This window comes from Salmo salar, chromosome ssa25, assembly GCF_905237065.1.
Source record: "Salmo salar chromosome ssa25, Ssal_v3.1, whole genome shotgun sequence".
Taxonomy (NCBI): domain Eukaryota; kingdom Metazoa; phylum Chordata; class Actinopteri; order Salmoniformes; family Salmonidae; genus Salmo; species Salmo salar.
Window position 1 is genome coordinate 11,334,034 of NC_059466.1, and position 15,882 is coordinate 11,349,915.

General features: G+C 44.7%; 1 protein-coding gene across 4 annotated transcripts in view; it reads right to left on the reverse strand.

The window, feature by feature from the left end:
- LOC106586158 (kalirin) overlaps positions 1 to 15,882 on the reverse strand; it is a 261,879-nt gene that overhangs the window by 83,492 nt on the left and 162,505 nt on the right. For all 4 annotated transcript variants that reach the window (XM_014173062.2, XM_014173066.2, XM_014173061.2 and 1 more), the window contains exons 12-16: positions 10,658 to 10,827; positions 7,600 to 7,774; positions 6,787 to 6,982; positions 5,195 to 5,361; positions 2,505 to 2,624 (exon numbers count right to left, since the gene is read on the reverse strand). In XM_014173062.2, the coding sequence (XP_014028537.1) occupies positions 2,505 to 2,624; positions 5,195 to 5,361; positions 6,787 to 6,982; positions 7,600 to 7,774; positions 10,658 to 10,827 (828 nt within the window). The remainder of the gene's footprint in view (positions 1 to 2,504; positions 2,625 to 5,194; positions 5,362 to 6,786; positions 6,983 to 7,599; positions 7,775 to 10,657; positions 10,828 to 15,882) is intronic.

Consider the following 15,882-nt stretch of genomic DNA (forward strand, 5'->3'; position numbering starts at 1 on the left):
CTAATGGAGGGCCAGGGAAATGCTGACTCCCCATGAAAGCATAGGACCAAGAGCCATAAACCTTTCATAAAGCATCAATCTCATAGGAGTATATATCACATAACAGTCACTGGTTCATCTAGAACGCTCTGTCAATGTAGTTACTTTTACAACATCCGTTTTGCATCTAATATGATATAATCAGGTAAACGGAGTCTTAACTCCCTAAAAGGGTCATCTATGATTGCTACATGAATTTGTTTTACTTTTAGAATTATTGATACAATCAGGTCCAAAATCATTTCCTTGATAAAGATGAGCAAAAAAGACGGTATAATATATTATGTATATTAATACAAATACTGGCTATATTTTATGCTCACAAATGTAGAAAATTCTATTATTTTACAGTAATACAATTTCTCAGAGAAAGAGATTTTGTTTAATAAGTCATATATTTTTCCTCTCAAAGAGATATGTGTGAAAATGATTGGCTTCCCTGTTTTCAATACCTTTCAATACCTCACCTCGCGAGGATATCGCCACTGAGCCTTTTTGTAAAATGTTTTATGAGATTGGAGAACACGTTGGGAGGGATGTTAGACCATTCCTCCATACAGAATACTTCCAGATCCTTGATATCCTTCGTCTGCGCTTATGGACTTCCCTTTTCAATTCAAACCACAGGTTTAAAATGGTGTTCATGTCCAGAGACTGAGATGGCCATTGCAAAATGTACATTTTGTGGTCAATTATCCATTTCTTTGTGAATGTTGGGGTTATTGTCTTGCTGGAAAATCCACTTGCGGCCAAGATTCAGCCTCCCGGCAGAGGCAACCAAGTTGTTGGCTAAAATGTCCCTGGAACTGGGTAAAGTTCATGATGCCGTTGACCTTAACAAGGGCCCCAGGACCAGTGGAAGCCAAATAGCCCCATAACATCAAAAATCCATCACCATATTTTACAGTAGGTATGAGGTTATCGTCTGCTTATGCATTCTCATTTAGGCTCCAAATCCACCACTGGTTTGCTTGGCCAAAAAGCAACATTTTCATGTCATCTGACCAAAGCACCAGGCGTTTACATTTTGTTGGATGACGTGGAAATGGAGATCTTTGGCCACGCACACCAGTGGTGGGTTTGGCGTCAAAATAAGGACGCATAAGCAGAATAGAACCCCATATCTACTGTAAAATCTGGTGGTGGATGATCAAGGATGTATGGCAGGAATGGTCTAAGATCCCTTCTCAACGTGTTCTTCAATCTCATAAAACATTTGAGGAAAAGGCTCAGTGGCGTTACCCTCGAAAGGTAAGGTATTGAAAGGGATGGAAAAAAGGAATGCCAATCATTTTGAGAGAAAAAAAAGTAGCAAGTATGACTTGTTAAACAGAAGTTCTTTCTCTGAGCAATTGTATTCGTATAAAATAATATCATTGAATATAATTTACCTTTTTTTTTGCATACAATACAGCTCAGTCTTTGTATTATTTATTTGATGATTTATTTCATGCTAAAGGTGCAGGTCATTGATTCTTGAAGAATATGTAACTTATAAAGACCTCATCGTGAGTTTGGTTCAACTATCGTGCCCCATCAGTACCCAAAATATAAGCTTGTTTTACCTCATCCCTTAGCTGTTTACCAAAAAAAGTGGCGGGGTGTCGCTGTGTTGTCGTTTGAATCCCAGATTGCCCCTTTCTCTCTATAGGTCCCAATAGAAACCTGATGTATGGGGAGAGATAGGCCACTGTGTTGGCTTTCTAGGGTAAATACATTTGTTTCCCCCAAAGAGAGGAAGGGATGGTGATTACATTAAGAAAACTCCCTCTACACCCTGCACAGTGATTTAATTAAAGTTAGCTAATAGGTTCTTAAAGGGCTTATTTTCATTCCCCCAAATCAATTCCAGAGCTGTGCTGGACAGGATTCAGCACACATGCACATGTTCACATGCATGCACGCACCCACACAAACACATACACACAAGTATACACACGCAAACACACACACACACAGTCTTGGGTGGTGGTTCTTGGGCTGGAACAGGCCTCCGGAACCAGGCTTCACTACTCGGAGTCAGAGCCACAGCAGAGCCAGACTGTGTGCCAGGTCACCAACGTGCTGTGTGTGTGTGTGTCTGTGCTGAAACAGGACTTTACCAAGCAGCCCCATCCTGTGTGTGAGCGCTGCCGTCATGCTCAGAGCAGCAGCTATTTAAAGAGCTGAAGGAAAACAACCAGTGTACTGCTTTCCCCAGATAGTGTGTGTGTGTGTGTGTGTACGCCTGAGCGTGTGTAACGTTGACAGACAATGTTTGCGCGGGTGCGTGCATCTGCGTGTGTCTTAACGGTATATGGAGTTCACACCAAATATGTCTTTGCGTTTAGCTGTGTCGTGTGCAGAGTTTACACTTCGTGCATGCTTGTGTGTGTGTGTGTGTGTGTGTATAGTTTAATGACAGCGCACGTTGCAGTGATTAGCCTGGTCAGTCAGCCTGGTTTTGAGGAGGGGGGGGCGGTTACCTCGATGGCCAGCTGGAACTGTTCATGCTCCCTCTGGAGTTGCTCTGCCTCTGACAGCGAGCTGGCATTCACCATGCTGGCATTCAGCATGGACTCCCCGTTCCGGATCCAGCCCAGGACCTGCAGGGGGGGACACACAGAGAGGAGAGGAGTTTAGAGTTTACATTGGTACAGTACAGTTCGATCTAGGCCAGAGGAGGCTGTTAAGGAGGATGTCTCATAATAATGGCTAAAATAGAACAGTACCAAACCTATGGAAACCATGTGTTTGATACCATTCCATTCATTCCGTTCCAGCCATAACTACGGGCCTGTTCTTCCGATTTAAAGTGCCACCAGCCACCACTGGTCTGGGCAACCATGAGCTCACGGGAAGCTATGGTCAATGTGGCTAGAAGAACTGGTTGGTGTAACGTAACATAATACAGTACTCAATAATGTCACTTTTGTTATGACAAGGAACATGCTCAGTCATGGTTCGCCTCAAACAGCAGTTGAAAACGTCAGAGGGACAGACTGAGTCAGACCTAGAAATACATAAAGTCAGACTTATGTAATGCATATCTAATGCGATCCCAAAATAAAGCATGAGCTCAAACTAGAGCCACACAGAGCTTTGGTATAGTTAGTTGAGCTTCATGAAAGCACAGCTTGGTGGCATAGTTCAACATAAACAAGGGGATAAACTAGGATTAGCAGTAGCATAATCTTCACGGGCATATTAACGATTAGATATTACATATGTTCGCTTCTGTTCATTTAGGAATCCCACGAGGGATTAGAAACATATGGATCATTTTTTTCTCTCTAGCTCCCTAAAACTCAGAGACCGGCTGTGCAGAGGATATGGCTCATCGCTACCACTCTCTTTCTTTCTACCTCTCGCTCCCTTTTTCTTTCTACCTCTTTCTTTCTTTCTTTCTTTCTTCCTTTCTTCCTTTCTCCCTCTCGCCCCCTTCCTTCCTTTCCTTTCCTTTCCCTCCACTCCCTCCCGCTACACCCTCTCTCTCTCACTCTCTCTGTCTCTCCCTCTCTCAGCCCTTCCCTTTGCTACACCTTTTCCCCCTCCCCTCCCTTCTTCCCTCCCTCCATTACCTGGACTGGGCAGCGTCCCAGAAGCCTCCTTTATAGCTACTCTCCAACAATCAGCCCTATTACCATTAGAGTGCATCATGCAAAGTGGAGCCTCTTCACTCCCAGGTCCCCGGTGAGAGCAGTTTGGCCCTCAATTACAACAGTCCAAATGAGATTAGTGCAGAAGGAAGCTGGCGCGAGATGAGGAAAGAAACTGCGGACGGTGTGAGGGAAGCCAGCAACCATCTGTGGTAGGGTTATACGTCTGCGTGGCTATAGATTTTTCACCACTAGCGCTACTTTAAATGGTGATGGGATTTGCAGTACGTCATAACATGAGTAATTCATCTAGTAAGCCGGAATGACTCATAGGAGCAGGAGCCTGTCTCCTGTTGCGTAAGGCAGCTTGACGTACAAGTACACCCCATGAACAGGACACTAGTCTATGACAGAGCCTTACTCCCAATCTATCTCCTTAACACCGAGTGTCAAGTGGAGATTGGGTCCCATTCCTACAGTCTTCGCTATGATTCGGCCAGGTGATCGAACTCCCAACCTTCCAATCTCATGGCGGACACTCTAACCACAAGGCCACCGAGTCGGTTCACTGATTTAACAGTGCACACTGTTTCATTTATTTCTCCTTTATAAAGTATATGAGGTACATTTTCACCAGGGAAGTACGATTGAGATCGACATCTCTTTTCCTAGGAGCCCTGAGACTTGAAAAACGGTCAATAACAGCAAGAGCGGTAACTACTGACCATCGACATGTGGCGTACATTATGTGTGTCACTAGCACTGCGACAAATATCATCCATTATTTACAGAAACTGCAGCATTTATCCAATACATATCCACTTGCATTGATATTGAGGCTTAATCATTCATTGTTATATTTCATTTGACATTAAGAGGCGATTTGCTACGTGGACGGTCCGTCAGACTTCAGTCAGAGAGCGATCCAGCAGATTTTATTCCTCTGTATTTCCACAGTTTGTATATTTCTTGTACAGTGAGGAAGGCACACAGCTTAATGTGCTCTCTGTCAAACTGTCATTCACATTGAAATTTCCCCAGAGAGCTTGCTCTCTCAGGGTGCGTCCCAAACGGCACTCTACTCCCTACATAGTCCATAGGGCTCTAGTCAAAAGTAGTGCACTATATAGGGAATAGGGTACCGTTTGAGAGGCACGCTCAGATTGACACAGACAATACATTACTAGCCTGTCTGAGAAATGATTCAATAATCGAGTTGAGTGTTTTTCAATGGCACTGGCATACATTGACTTCACATTTGACTCTAGGCCATACAGGCAGATCAGTAGGCAAAAACGTTTGAGAGGAGTGAACAGCTGTCTTCACCAAGAAGCTAATACAAGCCGGTCATTGATCAAATATTGAACCTCTGCTGGCAGCCATGCACTCACACTGACTGTTTGACGTAGGGTGTATTCTGCTGGGTGGACGTGTGTGTATATTTGCACATGCGGGTTTGCATGTGTGTGTGTGTGTGTTTGCGCGAGTGTGTGCGTGTTAGAGACAGCCCTGGACTCTCACCAGCCCAGTTCTCCCTCGTTACCCCTTCTAAAATATAAGCATGGGTGTACACCCACCTGTTTGACCTCAGACTGCAGGTGGCGGAGCTGCAGACACTCCTGCAGTCTCTTCTGGGTCTGGTCAGCGCTGACGTCCAGCTCATGCTGCTTCTCATGGAGGAACTCCAGCAGCTCCTGGACCTGAGTGGCCAGATCCACCTCTTTCTCCCCAGTCAACTCAATGCCTAGAACACCACACAGGACCACGGTCATTACGGCATGACATCATACAGCCACAAGTAGTTACCAACCATAAATGAAGCTATGCCTTTGTCTTGTGTTCAGACAAACTGGTTGAAACAGTGTCATTCCCGTGTTATTGATAATGAAATGTGAGGGTGTTGAATTAACGTGGAAAACTGATTGGATTTGCAATCTTTTCGTCTTTTTTTCACTGATCTTTAAATCCAATGAGATGGTTAGCATTATTGTTGAGAGCCCTACTGGCCCAGGTCAAAAGTTGTACACTATATAGGGAACGGGGTGCCATTTGGAAAGCTCCCATACAGTTGAGGGTTTCGCCGTGCAATAGGAGACCTCATAAGGTGATATAAACTGTACCACTAGGTGGAGCTAGTGCACTAGTCCTTCTCCAATGAACGCCAGCTAATTTCTATCCGCCTTGTTCTTTCTCAATGAATTAAATCACCCGACCTGAAAAGACAACACCTCACTTCAATGTCTAATTAAATAATTCCTGTGACTACCCAAAACCACAGGGTTATCAAGTGTATCTGATGAGAAAAGAAAACAGTGTTGTGCGTTCCAAATGGCACACTAGGCGCCCTGGTCAAAAGTAGTGCACTTCAAAAGGAATAGGGCGCCATTTAGGACACAAACATAGTGAGGAGGAGTACCACTCCAAAAAACATCAATACAAATGTCTATACTGTACAGGTTAAGATGTGACCCTACACTTGGTCACATTTTAACTCCATCTTCCAGGGAGAAATATTGTCGAGAGTCCAGCCCACACCTTTGAAGGGCTTAAGTCTCCATTGGTCAGGACAGAGGGGGATGTCACAGACCACACAGTCCATGAAGGGCACACGAGGGTGGCCCAGATTGAGTGCTTTTCCCAGAGTGCCATTTGGGATGCAGCCCAGGCCTAGTATTAAACCCCATGCAGTGCAGTGAAGCAGGTAAGAGGATTGTGCTGAGGGGGAAGGTAAGCCTTGCTTTTCAAACCTAATTCCTGACTCCTCTCCCTCTCTCCAGATGGTGAACTCCACAGATGTTCAGATAAGACTTCTACTACCCCTCTGAACTTCTACCACCCTCCCTCCATCCCTCACTACTATCAGATCCTTCCACATGAGCCCAAGTCAGGTGGTACGGTGGGTGGACCGCTGCTCTCTCTGAGTTGGCAGGGCAGCAAACCTACCCATTTACTCTCCTGTCCCTCTCTTTTAACCCATTCTACACCTAGCCCTGTTACATACTGTACCTGTAGACTCTCATGGCAGAACTACACACCATGTGAGTTACACAATCTTTATATCACGGAGCATAGAAACATCCAGTGACAAGAGTGTCATTAGGGAGCAAAAGAGATACAGTTCAGTGTTTCCCCCTATCACTGCGCAATATGAGTGGCTGTCAGTGTTTACCTGAGGCCTGGACCTCCATGATGTACTGGTGCAGGTCCTGTCCCTGCTGCATCACCTCGAAGGTCATGTTGTTCATGGCCAGCTTGCGCTCCGTGTGGCGCTGCAGCCGCTGCTCGGCCAGGGTCAGGTCCTCCGAGTTGAAGTCGTTCACCTGGCGCAGCAGGTCCTCGTTCCACGCATCCAGCTCCGCCGTCACCTGCAGGGAGAGCAGAGGGCAAAGGTCAGAGGTTAACAATGTTGTTAGTGTTACACCTGGATGGCACACCTGGGGCCGCATGTATCAAGCATCTCAGAGTACGAGTGCTGATCCGGGATCAGGGCCCCTCTGTCCATGTAGTCTTATTCATTGTGATCTAAAAGGCAAAACTGATCCTAGATCAGCATCCCTACTCTGAGATGCTTGATACACTGAGAGTCTTGTCATTAAGTCATTATGTGCAGCTCAGATGATATTGTGAAACAATAACATAACCAAATCTCTTCCCTTAGGCATACTGTACATCTATAAGAACAGTATATAGCTCTCCCCATATTATAGTTCATAATGACACCGTTGCATATAATACAAACCCAATGGTAATTCACAGCACGTCTCAGGTCTAGGAGATAGTAGGAGAGCAGCACTGCATGCAGTTATCTATCAAAGTCAACTGACATTAGGTCTCTCCAAGCCATACACTACGATCATTAGATTACTGTGTGGCCAGCAGATGGGCACAGTACACAGTAGCTCCCCCCCCCCCCACACTCCCATCGACCGGCCACCTGAGCCCCCTCTCCCCCCTCCCCCAGCCGCCGTCGTCCCGCTCACACCTCGATGGTGTACTGCTCAAAGATGCGTAGCTGCAGGAAGATGTCCAGCTTGATCTTCCTCTCGTGGAACAGCTCCTCCATCTGGCCCTGGGCCTCGTCCAGGTGCTGCAGGACACTCTCGATGTGGGCGATGGAGCTGTTGTGGGGCATCTTGTTGGTGGACATTGCAGCGTCCCTGGAGCCCAGAGAGAGAGAGAGAGAGAGAGAGAGAGAGAGAGAGAGAGAGAGAGAGAGAGAGAGAGAGAGAGAGAGAGAGAGAGAGAGAGAGAGAAACCTGAGCTGTGAGACAGGGAGTAATAAGACCAAGGCTCAAATGGCAACCTATTAACGTTATCCCTTTATTGCGCACTCTTTGACCAGGGCCGCTAGGACTCTAGTAGTGCCCCGTAGAGAATAGCAAAATAGACACAACGGGGGTGTTCTTGTCATGGTGTTAGTGTTCAATAAGAGAGGATGTAAAATATGTAATAAACGAGGCAGCTCTATGGAATAGCCTAATTAAATTAATGATAAGGCCTAAAAAGAGAACAAATAATTTGAATAAAATTTAAAACAACTTGTTTTAAATAGGCTATGTCACACTTACGGGCACCATCATTTCTCCCAGTGGGCGTATAATATTAAAACAACGCTGGCATGGAGGGTTTTACGCACATCCAAACTTTTCACAGTAGCTGGACAAAGATCCAATATGGATAGAAAGGGAGAATGTCCACACAGCGTTTTACTGCTCCCAAATAGACCTGTTTTATGAACATAATTGCAACCATTTTACAGATCAGATCACATTCACACATCTCCAGAAGTTTTACTGCAAGCGTGCGTACAGACATTGTCACCATAAAACCAGGAAAGGGGAATCATTCTAATACGTTTGGTTGTAATAAAATTAACAACGACAACAACAACAACAAAAATAAATACATGTTTAAATGTAACGATATAATAAAATTGCCAGGATTAAAAAAAAGACACATTTCTGTTGAACCAGCCTTCGTTATAGTTGGGGAGGGCTCGGGGTTTGAACATATGAAAACAATCAATTTTTACAGGATGACAGATACAGTAACTTCTAAATATGAGGTTCACCGGTATACACCGAGTTATCCATCTCTGGTTTCATGATGGGCATGGACACGTAGCCTACATCATGGAGGGGGTTTTACGCCTGTCCAGAACAGTACCTGCACGGCTAAAATAATGTAGGCCTGCCTACTATACATAGATATATAATGGAATGTCAGCTCACTGTCTTACTCCTCTTAAACTTGATCTTTTAATAAAGCTTTGGTGATTAAGATGTATTTCCACACGGTCTCAAGAGCCAAACCCTTTATCCACAGTCTTGACTACTTTGCGATTGCATCGGGCAGACAAAAAAACTGCCTTAATTGAGAGGGGAGGATATGCTTGGTTTTTAATTAAATAAAACTAAATGGGAAAAAACAATTGTTTTTTAATGTTTGTAAATACAAAGTATACAGGCACCAAAAGCACATTGGGCTACTCTTGTACCATGCGCATATGGACAGTGATCGGCACGGCTGGATAGGCTGCATTTCCGTTGTCAAAATGCATGCCATAACCAACTGCGTTACAGCTAAAACCATCTTTTGGTAGGTCTTAAATATCCCGACCAGCGCTGTCTGAAATTAGCACTTTGGATCAGGTTTTTAAGGATACACCTCAAATATTTCCACCCCGACCATCTGAGCGCAAACGAGCTGATATAAGACAGGTAATGTCACACTTGTCGTCGTAGAGAGAATGGGACCAAGGCGCAGCGGGTTTCGTGCTCAACATATTTATTTATAAAATAATGCGAACACCACGGAAGAAAACAATAAACAAACTAGCGACATGAAACAGTGAAAGCAGGCTCAACAAAAAGCAGTGCTCTCAAACAACTACCCACAAAAAACAAAGACAAACACACCCTACTATATAGGACTCCCAATCAAAGGCAACTCAACACACCTGCCTTCAATTGAGAGTCCAACCCCAATCAACTTAGACATAGAAACACAGACATAGACCAGTGACAAACCCCATAATACATACATCAACTACCCTCTGCCACGTCCTGACCAAACTACAATAACCAAAAATACTCTATACTGGTCAGGACGTGACAGGTAACCTGGTTGTTAGGGCTGGTAAATGCCTGTGCGCCAGTTTTTACATGAAGAAATTGCAAACTTAACACCAGCCGAAAAAATGTGCCCTATATCTGACATGGTACAGGTGTCTTATTTTTTTATACTTTTGTTTTAAATTACATTTGTTTAAGACTACCAAGAAACAGTCTGTGTGACCCTGATTTAGCCCACTGCAGTAAAAGGTTAACACACCTGCCCCTGGAGTGGATTAGCAATACAACACCTATCACAATGTAGTATTAGACTTGTCGTGCGTCCCAAATGGCACCCTATAGGATGGGACACAGCCTTATAGTGCAGCAGTCTATATATGGTCTCGGACACTTGACACTCTCTCCCACAAAAGGGTCCGTGGCCCATAAAACAAGTGAGTGCGTTTTGTTGACTGCAGTGAGTACACCTAAAAGGGTTCTACTGTCCCTATAGGAGAACCATTTGAAGAACCTATTTTGGCTCCAGGTAGAACCCCTTTGAGTTCCATTTAGAACCTTTTCCCCAGAGGGTTCTACATGGCCCGAAAATAGTTCTACCTGGAACCAAAAAGGGTTCCCTATGGGGACAGCCAAATTACCCGTTTGGAACCCTTTTTTCTAAGAGTGTACAGTACAAATGGTCTTAGAGTAGGAGTGCTGATCTAGGATCAAGTCCCCCCGTCCGTGTAATTTAATTCATAATGATCTAATAGACAAAACTGATCCTAGATCAGCCCGTAGTTCTCCCCACTGTCCCCTGGTGGAGGCCTCTGTAGCACACTCCGGGGTGAAGTTTCCCCTAGGTTCAGATCTAGGATCAGCTTCCCCCATTCCTAACATTATCCATTAGTGGGGGAAATGTAAAACTGACCCCAGAACACCATATAGGGGCAACTTCACCCTAAATGTAGCACATAAAACACTGACCTGAGCTGCTGGATGAGGTCCTCTCCCTCCTTGATGACGTTGAGCGTAGCCTCCAGGGTGGCCGTCTGCTGCTGCTGGAACTGCTTGATGAGCTCCTGGACTGACTCCACCGAGTCTGAACACACCTCCTCCAACAGCTCCTTCTGGAGATCCTCCATCCACGTCCACAGCTGGAGGGAGAGAGAGAGAGAGAGAGAGAGAGAGAGACGTTACAACAGAAAACAACATAACTCACACCTTGAGGGTCAGACTGTAATGGACACAATGGGTGAAACTTTAAGCAGCAATAGCAGCAACAGCAATGCATTGACTTAGTAAAATAGACAATAACCTTTCGGTTTTGCTTCATATGTATAATACATACGCAGGACAAGTACTCAGCATATACTGTATCTCACTTTAGACTCATTTGTTTGACAGCGGGGGAAGAAAGAAATCCACTTTCATTTCCATCTCCACAATTAGAGAACTGCTCACAAAACGCACCGAAAACAGACGCCCATTTCTCAAACTACACCGCTTTCTTTTATTTTTCACAAAAAAAAAAAAGATTTAACGGCACTTTAATATTTCAATGAGGGAACAGGAGCTTGAATATACAATTACACACAACACCTGAAGCATAATCCGAGTAAATTGGCAGGAGACGTTTGGTTGTGTTGAGGGGGAAACGAATCGCAAAGTTCAGCACCCGCTTCATCATCATTTCAGTGTCAGCACACGCTAGCTTGGCAAGACTGTGTCCCAAACGGCACCCTATTGCCTATTCCTTATATAAAGTCAACTACTTTTTACCAGGGCCCATATAGGGAATAGGTCGTCATTTGAGACGCAGACTTCCTCACCGTTCGTAGTTGGTTCAAGCTTTACTGAGATGCACCGTTGAGGTTTTTCCTATTTACATAAAAATGAACTTGCTGGACATAGATTTGGCCTGCTAGGCCTGCTGGTCCTCAAAGCATATTCATAGGACATTACGGTAAAAGTAACGCTGCTATGCCCTTCTCACTCTCTCAGGGTGCAGTGTGTGTGTGTGTGTGCGCGGGCGGGCTGGCGAGCCTGTGAAATGAGTTACTCTCATAACAGTTTATCTGGTATGAAGACTTTCATTATTTTATCCGTGACAATAACGGCACTTTACCCCGAATGCACCAAGCCATAAAACGATGCATGGATTTACTGCTCGCTAAGTGTTCCTCCACAGACAATAATTGGAAGATGGAAATGAGTCAAGATGGTGAGCACCACAACGAGAGCACTACAAGTGGACGCTCAGGTGTTGTTTGCAACACTCCAATGAGGTCGACAGAACAAGCGTAGCCTAATCATTGAACAAGATAAGTACAACGGCAAGATCTCGCATGACACAACTCATAACAGACACGTTGAATTCCAGGAACCACATTATTAAAGAATGGCGCACAAAAAAAAACAAAAAAAACACACCTCAGGATACTAACGTCATCATCTCCCTCCCAAATGGCACCCTATTCCCTTTATAGTGCACTAATTCTGACCGGGGCCCAATCCACATTCCTATAGGGCTCTGGTCAAAGGTAGCACGCTATGTAGGGAATAGAGTGCCATTTGGGACACACCCGCTGTCATCATTTCCACTCGAACCTGTACACTGGCTCACTTCACTCATGATTGTGACTACACACACATACGGAGGGAATTCTCTGTGTTTTTTGAAGAGTAAAAAAAATAAAAAATGAATAAAGCAGAGAGTGGCGTTGCCATCTTAGTGGTTCCCATGGTAACAGCTCCCCATGACTGATCTGAGCTCAGAATTAAACATGCTTCTCTGTGTGACTCCTGCTTTAGCTGAAGGATCCTGGCTGTTGTTGCGCTGCACTGGGCATGACCGGCACGACACAGCTACCACACATTTACAGATTTCACCATGAACCTGAAATAGGATTAGACATGGGATTAGGGTGAAATAGGTTGTGCAATACTATTTGTAATCCCAGGTTTGTAATACTGTAATAGAATATACTGTACAAACACACACGTCACACTTACACACAGATTTCACCATGAACCTGAATTAAGACATGGGATTAGGGTGAAATAGATTGTGCATAATAGCTGTAATCCTGGGTTTGTAATCCTATATTAAATTACTATGGCGCCTACATTTACACTATATTTGACCAAAATTATTAAATTATGAATTATTCAATTACTATAGTTCATACATTTACACTCTATTTGATCAAAACTAAAACGCCTGCATTGGAATGAATTTGGGGGGCGCTTAATGTAAACGCGCCAGTCAGAAGACACTTAGAGCATTCTCTGAGAGCATATCAATATTCTATGTTTCATGTGGAGTCCATAGTTAAGTATCCTCCTAATTCATTTAGCTTCCATCCTAAATAGCACATATTCCCTATATAGTGCACTGAAATCATTTTGACCGGGGCCCATGGGGAATAGGTTGCCATTTGGGACACGGACAGAGAGTGCCAACATCAAGCAGCCTAAACGAACACATGAATGAGCCGTTTGGACCCCTATGGGCTCTGGTCAAAAGTAGGGTGCCATTTGGGAAAAGCCTTGTCCCAACCATATCTCGTAATATTGCCCTGAGTGAACATGTGGCACACAGACAGAGGCTTTCCAACAGTCCCTCTGTGTGACTGCTAAATCATGGCTCCGATTGCTTCCCTCGTCTGTTTGAGGGCGCAGTCTGACCGAGCACTCGTGGGAGAGTCCCAAATGGCACCCTATCCCTACGAAGTGCACTTCTTTTGACCAGAGCCCATGGTACGGAAACTGGTCAAAAGTAGTGCGCTATAAAGGGAAATAGGGTACCATTTGGGACGCGGGCCATGTCTCCGTGTAGACCACTGTCCAGAATGCAAATGGGTCTCTTTCAGCTCACACAGCACAGCAGCCCAAAACCTTATTTCTTTTAGCTAATTGCTGCTTTCTGTTAGAAAGTATATTAAATGTCAATCGATATAAAGATAAAACCATAAGCGCGAGCAGAAGGCGGAGGCAGCCGAGGAGAAAGCAGATGAGGGAAATGAAAAAGATTCATACATTACGGTGGAGTGATTGCCCCTTCGTAAATCAAAAATGCTCAGCGGAGCGCATCGTTTTCTTTTACTTGAGCTGAGAAAATACAAACAACAAAACTTCCCCTTGGCAGTGAACACCACATCAAGCGAGTAACAGTAAGTTGAAAGTTGTCAGTAATTGTCCGTTGAGCCGGTGTTGATAGGGATTTGGTGGCATTAGTGATGCATCTGATGCAGTGAGTGTGCCCTCAGTAAACTGGCTATTTTGTGTCATTAGGCTTTTAAAAAGCAATGCCATCTCCGTAGACTACTACTACTGACCAGCCCTATGAACTGAGCGTCCCAAATGACACCCTATTCGCTATGTAGTGTACTACTTTTGACCAGGGCACATAGTCACCCATTGGGCTCAGGTCAAAGGTAGTGCACTTCGTAGGAAAAAGGGGGATGGAATGCTATTGGGATGCTATTGGTCTCTAAATGAATAATGGATGTGGCCTTGGCTTTCAGGATAACAATCGGACCCTAGGAGTCTTATCTCAGGCCAGTCTTAGCACAGGTTTGTTCGCGTCTTCGGGCCAAGCTCTCAGAGCCCCTTAAAAGCACAAACTGTAAAGTACTAAAGAAAGACTGAGTTTCGGTTCTAACAGAGTCCAACAACATTTCCTGGTCTGGTCTACGTCTCAAATGGCACCCTATTCCCTACATAGTGCACTACTTTTGACCAGGGCCTATACCCTTATAGGGTCACCCCTAAGCCTGGTCAAAAGTACACTCTTAGAAAATATATGGTGCTATCCTAGGACCTAAAGGGGTTCTTCGGCTGTTCACATAGGAGAAGCCTTTGAAGAACCCTTTTTGGTTCAAGGTAGAATCTATTTGTGTTCCACGTTGAACCCTTTCCACAGAGGGTTCTACACGGAACTCAAAAGGGCTCTACCTGGAACCAAAAATGGTTCTACCTGGAACCAAAAAGGGTTCTCCTAACGGGGACAGTCGAAGAACCTTTTTGGAACCCTTTTTGTAAGAGTGTAGTGCATTATATAGGGGATAGGGTGCCATCTAAGATACAGCCCGTCATCCATAAGCAATCTACCACACTGCATCATGTAGACAGCAGCAAGCCAGTCAGAAGGTAAGCTGCTCCTACACTCAGAACACAGTGAATAACATTAATCGGCTTTGGAAAAGACTGCAGAGTGGGCTGTTGGAAATAGTACAAGGTGGAGACTTAAAAATGGTAGCAAACAGTTTAATATCAGCCGTATATACTATATACGCCCCATAAAATGTGCGATTTTCAAATCATTGCCATTTTCCTTTTCTCAGTCTGAGATTCCGCTAAGATACTTCACACAATCACTCTCCCTAGTCACTCTCTGCTCTGCGCTGTGAGGAACAGCTGTGACTCCTAAAACCCACACTCCCACTGCTTCTCATAGATCACTGGGACAAGCTCACGATTGATGTGTGTGTATGTGTGTGTAGGTGTGCGTGTAGGTGTGTGTGTGTGTGTAGCTCATGAATGATGGCTCCATTAGGAGAGCTGAGCCAAACAAATTTCCTCCACCCTGCTCCAGAGTTCCACAGGTGAATCGTGGTACTCCGCAGTGCAGGATAATGACTCAGAAGACCTCAACAAGCAGTGGTCACCCAGCCCAGCTTACACAGGCCTTTTACGTCTTCCCACTGTCCCGGTGCTCAAGGATGTGCCGCATTAAGGGGATAGACAATGGTACCGTATTACTTTATAGAGCACTACTTTTGACCAGGGCCCATAGGGTTTATAGTGCACTAATTCTGACCAGGGCCAGTAGGGTTCGGGTCGAAAGTAGTACACTACACGCTGAAGAGCTGCTAGGGGAAGAGGGGAGAACAGCAAGCTGTCTAGGGTCATCTACCACATCCACCCCTTGTTCAGTAATAGAGAGAGAGAGAGAGAGAGAGAGAGAGAGAGAGAGAGATGAGAGAGAGAGAGAGAGAGAGAGAGAGAGAATTAGACCCAACCAAATCATGAGAAAACAAAAAGATAATTACTTGACATATTGGAAAGAATTAACAAAAAAGCTGAGCAAACTAGAATGCTATTTGGCCCTAAACAGAGAGTACACAGTGGAAGAATACCTGAGCACTGTGACTGACCCAAACTTAAGGAAAGCTTTGACTATGTACAGACTCAGTGAGCATAGCCTT